This window comes from Diabrotica undecimpunctata, chromosome 9 (genome assembly GCF_040954645.1).
Source record: "Diabrotica undecimpunctata isolate CICGRU chromosome 9, icDiaUnde3, whole genome shotgun sequence".
In the NCBI taxonomy this organism is placed as follows: Eukaryota; Metazoa; Arthropoda; class Insecta; order Coleoptera; family Chrysomelidae; genus Diabrotica; species Diabrotica undecimpunctata.
Window position 1 is genome coordinate 2,767,936 of NC_092811.1, and position 13,010 is coordinate 2,780,945.

General features: G+C 32.9%; 2 protein-coding genes across 2 annotated transcripts in view; one reads left to right on the forward strand and one right to left on the reverse strand.

The window, feature by feature from the left end:
• Window positions 1-13,010, reverse strand: part of LOC140449405 (discoidin domain-containing receptor 2-like) — a 1,157,947-nt gene that overhangs the window by 568,116 nt on the left and 576,821 nt on the right. The gene's annotated exons all lie outside the window — the stretch shown is intronic.
• On the forward strand, window positions 484-11,597 carry LOC140450097 (prostaglandin reductase 1-like). Its single transcript, XM_072543532.1, has 6 exons — window positions 484-643; window positions 1,785-1,887; window positions 2,803-2,982; window positions 4,360-4,633; window positions 8,239-8,341; window positions 11,255-11,597. The coding sequence occupies exons 1-6, from the start codon at window positions 538-540 to the stop codon at window positions 11,509-11,511; spliced, it is 1,023 nt and encodes a 340-aa protein (XP_072399633.1). The 5' UTR covers window positions 484-537; the 3' UTR covers window positions 11,512-11,597.

Below are 13,010 nucleotides of genomic sequence, written 5' to 3' on the forward strand. Positions count from 1 at the left end.
GATTCTTAAGTGTTTTTTCTAGAGCAGTTATTAATGAACAGAGTTGGGAAAGAAGGGTTTAGAAAGAAGCTTAGAAATAATTAAAAAAAGTAACCAAAAATCTAAGTAACCAAATGAGTAGTATCAAATACGAAGAGTTTGATATAAAACTATAAAAATTCCATAAATTGCCTTTATATAATTTTAATTTGTCCCCCTAATTTATTATTTAGTAATTGACTGCCTTATTAGATATTATATGTCGAATAAAACTAACCTGCTAAAGATTTATTATAATTCAAGAAACATTAAATAAAAACATCGACCTATCAATCTTACCACTTATAATCTGTTAAATTGTATGTTTGTGGCATTTCATTTTCGATTTTTTGAGGGACTATGACCACGAAATATTTACCCATGGTCAATGCTATCTAATGCTACCTCAACACACCGTAGAATAATCTAGAAGAGATAACCAAATGTATAAATAGTGACTGTTGTGTCTGCAATAAAAAAAGTTTTCGGTCAGTTCGACTTAAACCTCCTACGACAGATATGGTGAAAGCAAAAGTTTGGAAGCAAGTCAGACCTTTCGATGGTTTGCCGGAACGGTCTGATTTTGAGCTCGTCGAAGAAAATCTACGTCCTATCGAGGAAGGGGGTAAGTTGATCGTTTTTTGTAATATACAATTACATCAATTCAAGTTTCTAGCCTATCTAAATTTCATTGTATTTTTTATTTTTCTAAAAATAATTAATTGCAAGATATTTTTTGCTTCTTTTACATCAATTTTTTTTTATATTTTAGTTTTTTTTTAAACCAAAAACCAGGTGTTATTAAAATGTACTAGCTGAAGAGAATTTCTAATTTTTGTTTGACTTTTAATAATTTATAATATATAATATATATTAATTTATAATTAATATATAAAAATTTATAATTTATTTAATTTATTTATATATAATTTATAATTTTATAGTTAATTTATAATTATATATATATATATATATATATATATATATATATATATATATATATATATATATATATAATTATAAATTATATTTTTATTAAAATATTAAATATTTTAATATAAAATTATATTAGCGGGATAAAATTATATTTAATATATAAGGTCATTCCAAACACAAACTTAAAAAATTCTCAACTTTCTTAATTAGATCACTCTATATATTATCACTGCATTAGAAAGAACTTAAAGTTTTTGAAATCCCTTTTTCTTCAAATTCTTCAACTTATTGTATTATTTTTATAAATCCAAGCTCTTGGAAACAATTTTTATAGCCACAAATAAAAAAATTGTGCATGCAGCAACTATCCATACTGCAGGATTTGGCATGTTTATTTTTTTTTCTGTTTTTCACAGTTGTTTATAGTTTTTATAAAAGGTCTTCCTCTTCTTCTTCTCTTCTTTTTTTTTGTACAGACATAACATAACTGTTGCTTCTATGTCGAGACTCTTTTTTTATATTTTTGATATAATTTTCTGAATTGTCTAAAAATACAGTACACCCAATTTGTTTTATTTATGTATTTGACAATCATAATTTCTTGCTACTATAAAAGAGTTTTTCTTTTGGTGTAAAAGTTAAAATTCTTTATTTTATTTTAAAATTGAAGATGCAACTCTAGCTGCATTGGAAATGCAGCTGTATTTATACACTTACCGGTAAAAAAGTCAAGCTAACCCCAAATTGTTTATTATTTCCAATAATTTGTAACTATTTTTAAAAACTAAGATGATGACAAATGACAAAAAAAACACAACTTTTATTTTTAGAGTTTCTTGTAAAAGCCATGTTTTTAAGCGTCGACCCATGTACAGCAGGACCTCTTGTAGAAGAAAACAATAACACCACCATAAGACAAACGCAAATCGCCAGGTAATTATATTTTATTGATGTTTATTTTATTTGTCAGAATAATAAATTCATTAATTTCTCTATCTTGATCTTGCATTATATCAATTATAACTACTGTGTATATAATCCAAAACCACATCATCATCATCATCATGGCATCTATACTCCTAGCGAGTGATTGCCGCCATCTTTGGGCTCTTCCGATTCATTCTTCGCTGAGGATCTGCCCCCATTAACGTTTTGGTTTTACAATTAGTTGTGTGACTTGGCGTCTTTTACAATATTTCTCCATCTTTCCTGTTTTTGCTTATGGTTTCCAATCTCTTTTCCAACTCCCATCTTCTTAAGGTTCACAATTATCTGGTTCTCCCATCTTGTCTTCGGTCTTCCACGTGGTCTACCTAATATTGGTCTTCATTTGGTGATTTTCTTAATAAATGGTTCTGATGTCTAGATGTCTAGATGTCTAGATGTCCCATCCATCTAAGTTTTTGTGCCTTGATAAAACTGACGATATCTTCACCTTTCAAAAGTTCTCTTACTTCGTAGTTCATTAGTTTTCTAAAGTCGTACAGCAAATGATTTTTCTCCTTAATCTTTCTTCAACTTTCTGTGACAGTCACATTACTTCAGTACCATAAGTGATTACTGGTCCAATTGCTGCTCTGAGTATTCTGAGTAAGTTTCTTATCTTTGAGGAAGTTGTTGTAGTTCCAGTAAGTTCCGATTTCTGCCCGAATTCTTTCATAAATTACTGTGCTTCTTTTATTAGTTCCATTAACAGAGACTCCAAAATATTTAAAGTGTTCTATCTTTTTAAACTCATATTCCCCAATATTTAACCTTGTCACATTAACTGTACTTTTCCTCGGGCAGATTTGGTTTTATTTTGATTTATTGCCAAACTATATACTTAACTTTATGTACACTTTTCAGGATTATTCAAAGTAAGAATGAAAACTTTCCAGAAGGTAAATTGGTAGTTGTAAGAAGTGGCTGGAGGACTTATTCTATCGTAGATGGTGCTGTGGATCCCGCAATACCTGAGCCGTATTTACTACCAGATATGGGAGGTTCATGCCCTTCTCTTGCTTTAGGGGTGTTAGGAGTACCTGGGTAAGCACAAACTTTACTTGTATATTATGTTTTTATTCTTTTGTTTTATGTATCTATTTATTTTTTGACGTGTAATTTCCATCTAAGATCAATATACACCACAAGGTATGATTCAGTATTTTTTGATATTTTGTTCTAGTTTTGTAAGCATCATTTCTCGGCAATATAAGAAAAATCACAAGCTTTTATCATTTATATCCGTTTGGGATTTATATGTAACGAAAATTTATAAATATGTTCGCTAAAAAGTGTTCAATCCAATTTATAATCTCACAAAAAAAATTCATCACAAAGTCTATTGCATTGTACCTTGGAATTTGCAACTTTTTATAACTTTTTATTTTGTACAAGTATTTTTCGGACTAAGAAGTTTTGCAATAATTTAGCAAATTATCGAATTCTACCAAAAGGTCAATATCCTCGTAATTAAAGTATGTTAAAGATTCTTTTGCAATTGTATACAGGGAAAATAGGAAGTTAAGATTAATGTGAGATTACAAATTAAGGGTTTCGTTTGTGATTGAACAGATGTGTTTGTCTTGAAATTATTTTAGCTTGGTTTTGGACTTACTTTATATTTATTTGTTTTATTTTATCTTGTTTCACCAGTACTTGTCATATGCTCGTTTTACTTTAATTCCTGCATTTTTACTTGAATCATTTCATTTTTGGAATTGTGCATTTCTAAAATCAATTACTGCGTCTGTTAAAGATTTTCTTCGAATGTTTATCTGATTCTATCTTCTATCTTCTTAATGAATATCTTCAATGGTGATGAAACTGGTGTCTTCTACAAACAAAGAGTCACGGCTTTTGTTTGTCAAAGATGAGAGGTACATAGAAAATAAAGCTTTTGGTTATTGGGAAAAGTTAACATCATAGATGTTTCAAAAACATAAAAACATTGCCTGTTAACTACACAGCCAACAAAAAAGCGTGGATGTCATCTACAATTTGTGAAGAAGAATTGAGAAAGTGGGGCAAGGAACTCTCTTCAAAAAAAAAATTAAAATTCTTCTCTTAGTTCAGCCTATCCCAAGCTTAATTTGACCAATATCAACCTAGTATTCTTATCAGCCAACTGCACGAGTGTCTTGCAGCCTATGGACCAAGGAGTCATATGATCATAAGTTTAAAGTGCCATAATCGGAAACAGCTTTTAAAAAGGATGATTTTTGTATGGACAATGGGGAATCCGTGAACATTACCATCCTTGATGCAGTTTAGGTTTTAGACAATGCGGTTACGTCAGTGACGATTTATAAGTGCCTTCGTTAAGCTGTCGTTTGCCTGTATCAGACTTCTCAATATTAATTTGTTTGAATGTTTCATGATTCTAGAACATAGCACCGTTGTAAACAAATTCTTTTTTTTTAGAAACATTGCTTACTTTACATTTTTGGAATTGTGCAATCCTAAAAAAGGAGAGACAGTTGTTGTGTCAGGAGCTGCTAGTTTGGTTGGCAGTATTGTCTGCCAAATCGCTAAAATTAAAGAATGTACTGTAATTGGACTAGTAGAAACTGACGACGAAGGAAAATGGTTGATTAATGACTTAAGAATAGATCATTTTATTAACTGCAAAAACGAAGACGTAGATAAAGAGTTAACTAGGATAGCTAAACAAGGAGTGGATTGCTATTTTGATAATGTAAGTTTTTTTTTATAAAAACAGACAGAATATTTCTTTATAAACATTAAGTTACTTACAGAAATGTATGGTATAAATTTTTAGTATGGCTAGTATAACAGTGAAGCCTTAGATTGGTAATAGTCCAAAAATATTATCTACAAAAGATATCTACGTTTTGTTATACCTTTTTAAGGCATATCTTTTAATGTTATACCAAGGAGCATTTATTAAGCTTCCATAAGTTTTCTAGAGATTAGGTTTTTTTGTATAATAATTTCAGGATGTTTATTTGGAGCACTTGAAGGAGAAAGTATTTAACCCTATTCTTTTTTTAAACTCCATCAATGATTTTGTGATCCTAGTGTAAAATCTAGTAACGTCTACATAGAGTTTAATGCTTTTCTTTGCTAAATTATTATTTTTTGCCTCATGTTACTAATTATTTCATATTCGCAAAGGATCTGTTTAGCATTTTTTACCTATGATATGGAGGTACTTTATCAGTTGACAGCTTCGTCTCTAGCGAATTTTATTCCTTACACCATCTTTCATTATGCTACAGCATGATTCTTGCTTTTTGGTTTGCTTCAAGCCAAACAGTTCTTTAAATTGATCATTCTTCTCTTCTTCTTCGTATGTTAGGCCTTAAGGCCTATTATTTCCGGTCTGATTTAGCAGTATTTGCGATGTTTTCTGCCAGCTATCTCTCCATCTTTGTGGTCTTTTACTTTCTGGTTTTCCTTCTCTTACTATTCGGGCAAGTCTCTCTCTTCTAATTTTGGTAATGTGTTGGTTCCATTTTCGTCTTCTTTGGCGTCCCCATCTGACGATATTATGTACTTTACACATCTCTCTGATTTGTGTATTAGGGAGTTTGTTTTTAGTGCTGATATTTTCAGGTGAAACTTTTCTGCGTTAGCTTCCAAAGCGTAGACCATTCGTTATAGGTCGTTTTTATTATCTACGATTTACACATATTACACTTTTCGATTATTTTCTTAGCAAGTATCAGCAAGTATAGTCAATAATTTTTTTGTCCCCTTTTCTGTATATAGGGATCGTTATACTTGATTTTCATTCCTTTTGTATGCATTTTATTTCAAGAATCTTTTGCAATAGTTTCGTAATATTTTCTGTTAAGGCTCTTCCTCCATATTTTAGTAGTCCATTCTTAATCGTATCGGGACCTGAGACTTTTAGGTTTTTTAATCTTCCCATATTCTTTATTACCTCTTCTTCCATTATTGTTACCAGCTCTTCTTCATCCTCTCCATCTTTTTCATCGATCTTTCTATCTTCGTCCTTGTAAAGCTGTTCTATATACTATTTCCATCGTTCTTCTTGTATACCTTATGTTGTATACCTTCTCGTCTTCTTCGTATGTTGGACCTTAAGGTCTATTATTTCCGGTCTGATTTAGCAATATTTGCGATGTTTTCTGCCAGCTATCTCTCCATCTTTGTGGTCTTTTACTTTCTGGTTTTCCTTCTCTTACTATTCGGGCAAGTCTCTCTCTTCTCATTTTGGTAATGTGTTGGTTCCATTTTCGTCTTCCTTGGCGTCCCCATCTGACGATATTATGTACTTTACACATCTCTCTGATTTGTGTATTAGGGAGTTTGTTTTTAGTGCTGATATTTTCAGGTGAAACTTTTCTGCGTTAGCTTCCAAAGCGTAGACCATTCGTTATAGGTCGTTTTTATTATCTACGATTTACACATATTACACTTTTCGATTATTTTCTTAGCAAGTATCAGCAAGTATAGTCAATAATTTTTTTGTCCCCTTTTCTGTATATAGGGATCGTTATACTTGATTTTCATTCCTTTTGTATGCATTTTATTTCAAGAATCTTTTGCAATAGTTTCGTAATATTTTCTGTTAAGGCTCTTCCTCCATATTTTAGTAGTCCATTCTTAATCGTATCGGGACCTGAGACTTTTAGGTTTTTTAATCTTCCCATATTCTTTATTACCTCTTCTTCCATTATTGTTACCAGCTCGTCTTCATCCTCTCCATCTTTTTCATCGATCTTTCTATCTTCGTCCTTGTAAAGCTGTTCTATATACTATTTCCATCGTTCTTCTTGTATACCTTATGTTGTATACCTTCTCGTCTTCTTCGTATGTTGGACCTTAAGGTCTATTATTTCCGGTCTGATTTAGCAATATTTGCGATGTTTTCTGCCAGCTATCTCTCCATCTTTGTGGTCTTTTACTTTCTGGTTTTCCTTCTCTTACTATTCGGGCAAGTCTCTCTCTTCTCATTTTGGTAATGTGTTGGTTCTATTTTCGTCTTCTTTGGCGTCCCCATCTGACGATATTATGTACTTTACACATCTCTCTGATTTGTGTATTAGGGACTTTGTTTTTAGTGCTGATATTTTCAGGTTAAACTTTTCTGCGTTAGTTTCCAAAACAGGACCCTTCCTTATAGGTCGTTTTCATTATCTACGATATACACATATTACACTTTTCGATTATTTTCTTAGCAAGTATCAGCAAGTGTAGTCAATAATTTCAAACTGGTGTCAAGCAATGTAATAGTTTGACAGTTAGATGGGTCATTTTTGTCCCCTTTTTTGTGTATAGAGATCTTTATACTTGATTTTCATTCCTTTTGTATGCATTTTATTTCAAGAATCTTTTGCAATAGTTTCGTAATATTTTCTGTTAAGGCTTTTCTTCCATATTTTAGTAGTCCATTCTTAATCGATTCCGGACCTGAGACTTTTAGGTTTTTTAATCTTCCTATATCCTTTATTACCTTTACTTCCATTATTGTTACCAGTTCGTCTTCAGCCTCTCCAATCTTTTTCATCGATCTTTCTATCTTCGTCCTTGTAAAGCTGTCCTATATACTATTTCCATCGTTCTCCTTGTATACCTTATGTTATTATACTCGTTAATTGATTCTTACGGTAATTTATCAGCTTGGTTTTGGTAAGAAGAGGGAAGTTTTTGTCTTGTTATTTTTTTTTTAGTAAAATGTTGAGTCAGTTCCGTCTTTTTTTGATTCCTACCAGTGGCAGATGACTCATTTTTGTTTATTTCGTAAAAAGAATATTTTACTTTATTTCTGAAGCGGTAATTTAGATATTATAAATGAAAGTTTGAAATAAAGAATTTTAACCTCTGGAATTTGATGAGAAATATATATGGATAAGGTTTTTTTGTGACTTTGGAAGTCCATGCGACGTTTTTGACTGACGATTGACAACCCTACAGTTTTGTTGGTCTTCTGCATAAACTGCTAGGTTTTGGATGTGACCTCAGGTAAAAAGTAGATAATATTTTATTAAAATCAAATTGTCTTATTATGAATACAAAATTAACAAAAATGATGTTGTTTGTAGCGTATTGTAGACTGTATTTGAGTCGATGCAGATGTTGTACAGGATAGCAATCGGACAAAAAGCCTTTTACGGAGAGCAGTATAACGGTCTCTTGAATTGTCTCTTGGTATTTTGAAGGATATTGAAGCAGTTAACTACGATATGTCTTGTATTAGCTTTTACTCTTGTTTTTGCTGGCGCGGATTCTAAGGTTATCTATGTGATACAGTTTTATTATTGTAAATTGTGTTAAAATGAAGTGATTTTCCTTGATAAAATGATCTTTTAGGTTGGCGGTAAAGTGTCCACAGTAGTCTATGAACATATGAATGCTGAAGGCAGGATAGCCAAAAGTAAAAATACATCTTACAAATCGACTTCTAATGATAATGGTAAGTGAAATATTAAATTAAATATAGTTAGTAAATAAAAGTAAAGGAATGGGGAATACACAATGAATTTACTATGTTATGCAGACGATGCTGTCTTGGTAAATGTTATGTCGTTTCAATATAAAGGGGACAAGTCTAAGGATGGCAATAAGAACTGAAAAATAAAATGTATGAGAGCTTCTAAAGAACCGATATAAGATTGCTCTACCATTGTTCCTAACATTTATGTCTACATCGATTTTACTTGACTTGACTTTCCTTTGTTTGTCTAAAGTTCCTTCAAAAATAATTTGATTTTTATCAATCAATTAATGTGTCCAACATTTACTTCCAATGTTCTAATAGTGAATAAAATAAAATAAAAGAAAACTCAAATCTTTTTTCTTTCGTTTTCTTTTCTCGAAGTTTGAAAAAAAATACAGGAGGAAAACTGGCTGAACAGGAAGCTGGAGAGCCAAGTTTAAAGAAGGAATATAGTGAAAACTGTGTAAAAGTACCGAAAGTATTCCTGCAGAATTGAAGACCGCAGTTATTTAACATTATTTAACATCTACACCAACGACCAACCAATGCACCCTCAGACTGAGAGTTTTGTCTACGCTGACGACCTTGGTATAGCCGTAAAGGGGAAAACCCTCACACAAGTAGAGTCGACAATGGAAGAGGCTTTAAACATAAAAAACTCATTAAAGTCAAACCCTACTAAAACCCAAGTATGTGCATTTCATCTCAACAACCAACTGGCGCATGTAAAACTGAATGTTTCTTGGGAGGGACGACGCTTGAAACATACTGATAGGCCCAAATATCTTGGAGTAATACTAGACCGGTCACTAACGTATAAATTTCACTGTCAGAGCACAAGACAAAAGGTTTCTACGAGAAACAACCTTCTCCGGAAACTTGTAATGAGCAAGTGGGGTGCAAACCCCCAGGTTTTGAAGACAACAGCTAAGGCCTTATGTTTCTCAAAAGGGAATATGCTTGTCCCGTTTGGGGTAGATCTAGACAAGCCCAACAAGTCACCACGGCGTTAAATGAAACATGTAGAATAATTACTGGTTGTATGAAGCCTACCCCTTTACCCTTACTGTACCGGGTAGCTGGATTCGCATCACCAGACGACCGTAGATGCGCCTCATAATATGTGGAGAAGTTCAGGCAAACTTTTGATGAAAGGCACCAATTATACGGGTTTGACGAACCGCCAGGAATCAGCCGACTTAAATCAAGGAAAAGGTTTATGAGAAATGTCAGCGTCAACCCACCCGAACTGTTCCCCCTACATTCAGAACGACCTAATGGAATGAACCTGGACTGGATAACCTGGCGGACACTCAATCGCATACGCACAGGTGTTGCCCCTGTAAAACAGAACCCCATTAAATGGGGCATCAAGACAAACAGCGACGCACTTTGTGAATGTGGGGAAATATAGAACGTGGAGCACCTGAGAGTATGCAGACTTTGCCCATCACTTGATGATTTATGGCTCGCAAATACAAAGGGTGTAGACGTAGCCCGATATTAAGCAGAAAAACTGTAGTCGGATCCAGACACGAAAAAGTAAAGTAAGAAGACCGCAGAAATAACAATTCTACGAAAGGCCACAAAGAAAACGTTGGAATAGTACAGACACTGCGAAAATTATAACAAGATGTGTGACAAACATTCTTCTTCTTCTTCAAGTGCCCTGTCCGCAGGCGGAGCTTCTGAATAGTTCGACAGATGTGAGCCCGAACCACTTCCGCAGATTTTGGTGCCACGAGCGTCTTCTCCTGCCTGGCTCTCGCTTACTATATATTTTTCCCTAGACAATCAATTGCAGTAGACGGTACTTATCGTGTCTTAATATGTGGCCTAGATATTCAATCTTTCTTTGTTTGATTGTGTTCACGATTTCTTTCTCCTTTCCGATTATTTGGAGTACCTCTATGTTGGTTCCATGGTGTTCGGCTGGTTGGTGCCATATTCGGTCCAGGATATACGAATAATGCGTCGGTACATCCACATTTCGAATGCTTGTAGTTTTCTCGTGAGCGTCTCTGTCAGCGTCCAGGCCTTCATACCATATAGTAAGATCGGAAAGATGTAGCATTTAACTAGACGTAATTTTAGAGGAAGAAACAAATCCTTGCTTATGAGGAGCTTTTTCATATTGTTAAATGCTGCTCTAGCTCGTTCTATTCTCGCCTTAATTTCTGTGGCCTGTTCTCATTTTTCATTTACGTTGGTGCCAAGGTACACATAAGATTCTACATGGTCAATTAGTATGTTAATTATCCGTAATTGTCGAGCAGGTTGTTGCTTTTTGCTTATCAGCATCCACTTTGTCTTCTTGAAGTTGAGGCTCAGGCCGTATTACTCACTAACTGAATAAACTCTTTCCATTACCTGTTGTAATTCGTCTATGGTACTGACAAGGATCACCGTGTCGTCTGCATATCTTATATTGTTCGTTAGCTCGCCATTTATTTGTATGCCCTGATTTGCATTTTCCATACATTTGTTAAATATTTCCTCGGAATAAATATTGAATAGGAGTGGGGATAAGATACACCCCTGACGGACACCTCTTTTGATCTGACAAACATTATAAACCATCAAATAGAATCAATATATAGAAACAATAATAGAAAAGACACTGATTGCCAAACGGGAGAGGGACCATAAGGCATCTCATAAAAGGCTAGTCAAGTACAATGAAAATCTTCATGCTGAAAGATCTGGTTTGCATAAACATAAACATATATTTTATTTTCTAGATAACATTTCTCTTGTCTTTATAACAATGCTTTTGCAAAGTCTACTAAATTATCCACAAACACAAATTATCGTCCCAAATGATCACGTTCTGCGACAGTATCTTATTTTTTTTTCTCTTGAACTAATAAAGTATTAAATGCTTTTCAGATGAAAACGAAGAAGCTCAGAAGATAATCACGAAGAAGAACCTGAAATTAAAAGAATTGGACGTATATAGTCGAACGATTCAATGGATGGCAGGTATGTTCCAACTACAAACGTGGATGGCACACGGTAAAATTAAATTCAAGGAATCTATAGGTCAAGGTTTTGAAAATACTGTCAATTTTTTCGTTGCTATGTCAAAAGGAGACAGTTCTGGAAAGGCTATTGTTCAGCTTTACCAACATTTGGACTGTTGTTAAGAATTATTTAGTTATTTTTTATATTTGAGTCATTTTTTACTTTTATGTCTTCAAAATTAAAAAAAAAAATATATAAAAGTTTATAAGCCAAACTGTTTTTTATTGGATTTTAATTTAGTACCTGGGAAAGATAGTTTTAAGATAAAGATTGTGGTAGAAAATGTGCTATAGAATTACTTGATGCGAGTTGTATAGGACCCATATACCAAGTTACTAAAAACCAAAAGATTTTGAATTCTACAGTATGATATAAAACTTTTAAGTAACTCCCGATCTTCTTTTTTTATATTGGATATTCTCTCTTTAAATCATGCTTTAATTAAATGGTGATCACTATCTATGTTTACTCCTCTAAAAGACCTAACATATAAGATATTTCCAAGTTCCCTTATGTATATCTTTAAGGGGAAATCATATAAAAAAAACATAAATTATATTAAAAAATATTAAATAACTAATTTAAAGTTCAAACAATTACAATTATTGGCGGTATTATACCCTATTAAAAAAATTAATTATTAAACGATAAATTTGATTAGTAATCATATTACAGTGAATAAGTTTACAGTAGAAATTAACGAGTTAATAAGCTAATATTGCGCATTTATAAAAGACAGCATATAAAACAAGGTTAATAACCACAAAAAGATTAGTAAGACAAAAATTTACTATTGTGTCAATTTGAGTTTTAAAGTTGGAACAAAAGCATTTTTAACGAAATAAAAAAATTGCGAAATATAGAACATAACAATATTTTAAAATGTTTTATGAATCAGGTAATTCTAAATATTGGTATACATCCACTATTTTTCTTTATTTCAAACGATAACAAAAATACAGATTTGATCTTATCAAAAAACAAACCTGACAATGAATAAGAAAAAACAAAGAACTTCACTTATATAACAGCATGTGTCTTATTAAAAGAAAATAGTGCATCTAATCGTAGGATTTACCAACATCTTGTATTTAATGTGCGTCAATAAATCATCATCAATGTGCCACAGCCTTTAAAAGGACTCGACTTTCTCAAACTTTCTGCTCCATCGGCTCTGTCCTTTGCTTGGATTTTCCAGTTAGCAACACCGATCTTCTCAGCATCATGTGTTACCCCGTCTATCCACCTCAGCTTTTGTCTGCCCCAGCTTCTTACTCCCACCGGCTGCGATGTTAGAATGTTCGATTCCAGGGTTCGCTGCAAACGGTTTCGCTTGGGTCTTAACCCCCTACGTATTTCAAATGGGGTTGACTAAAAATAGTCCCAACAGTTCATCTTAAAAATAATTATAGAATTTGCTTACTTCAGCTACTGTTGTTGGTTCGATGTCTGAGTTAAAATGGTACTTTATAACTTTGGTAATGATTATAATTATCCTTGGTTTGTTTACATTTACCAGTTTAGCACAAACTGGTATCACAAAATTGAATCGCTTTTCGTGATACTTGGCAATCTTCTTTATTTCTTTTTCAACTCATTACATGTGTACATGAGTTCCCGA

Excerpts from the sequence above, each read along its gene's own strand:
- LOC140450097 (XM_072543532.1), top strand. The coding sequence starts at position 538 with ATGGTGAAAGCAAAAGTTTGGAAGCAAGTCAGACCTTTCGATGGTTTG. Across the intron at positions 644-1,784 it reads ACGTCCTATCGAGGAAGGGG|AGTTTCTTGTAAAAGCCATG; the intron begins GTAAGTTGATCG and ends TTTTATTTTTAG. Across the intron at positions 8,342-11,254 it reads ATCGACTTCTAATGATAATG|ATGAAAACGAAGAAGCTCAG; the intron begins GTAAGTGAAATA and ends AATGCTTTTCAG.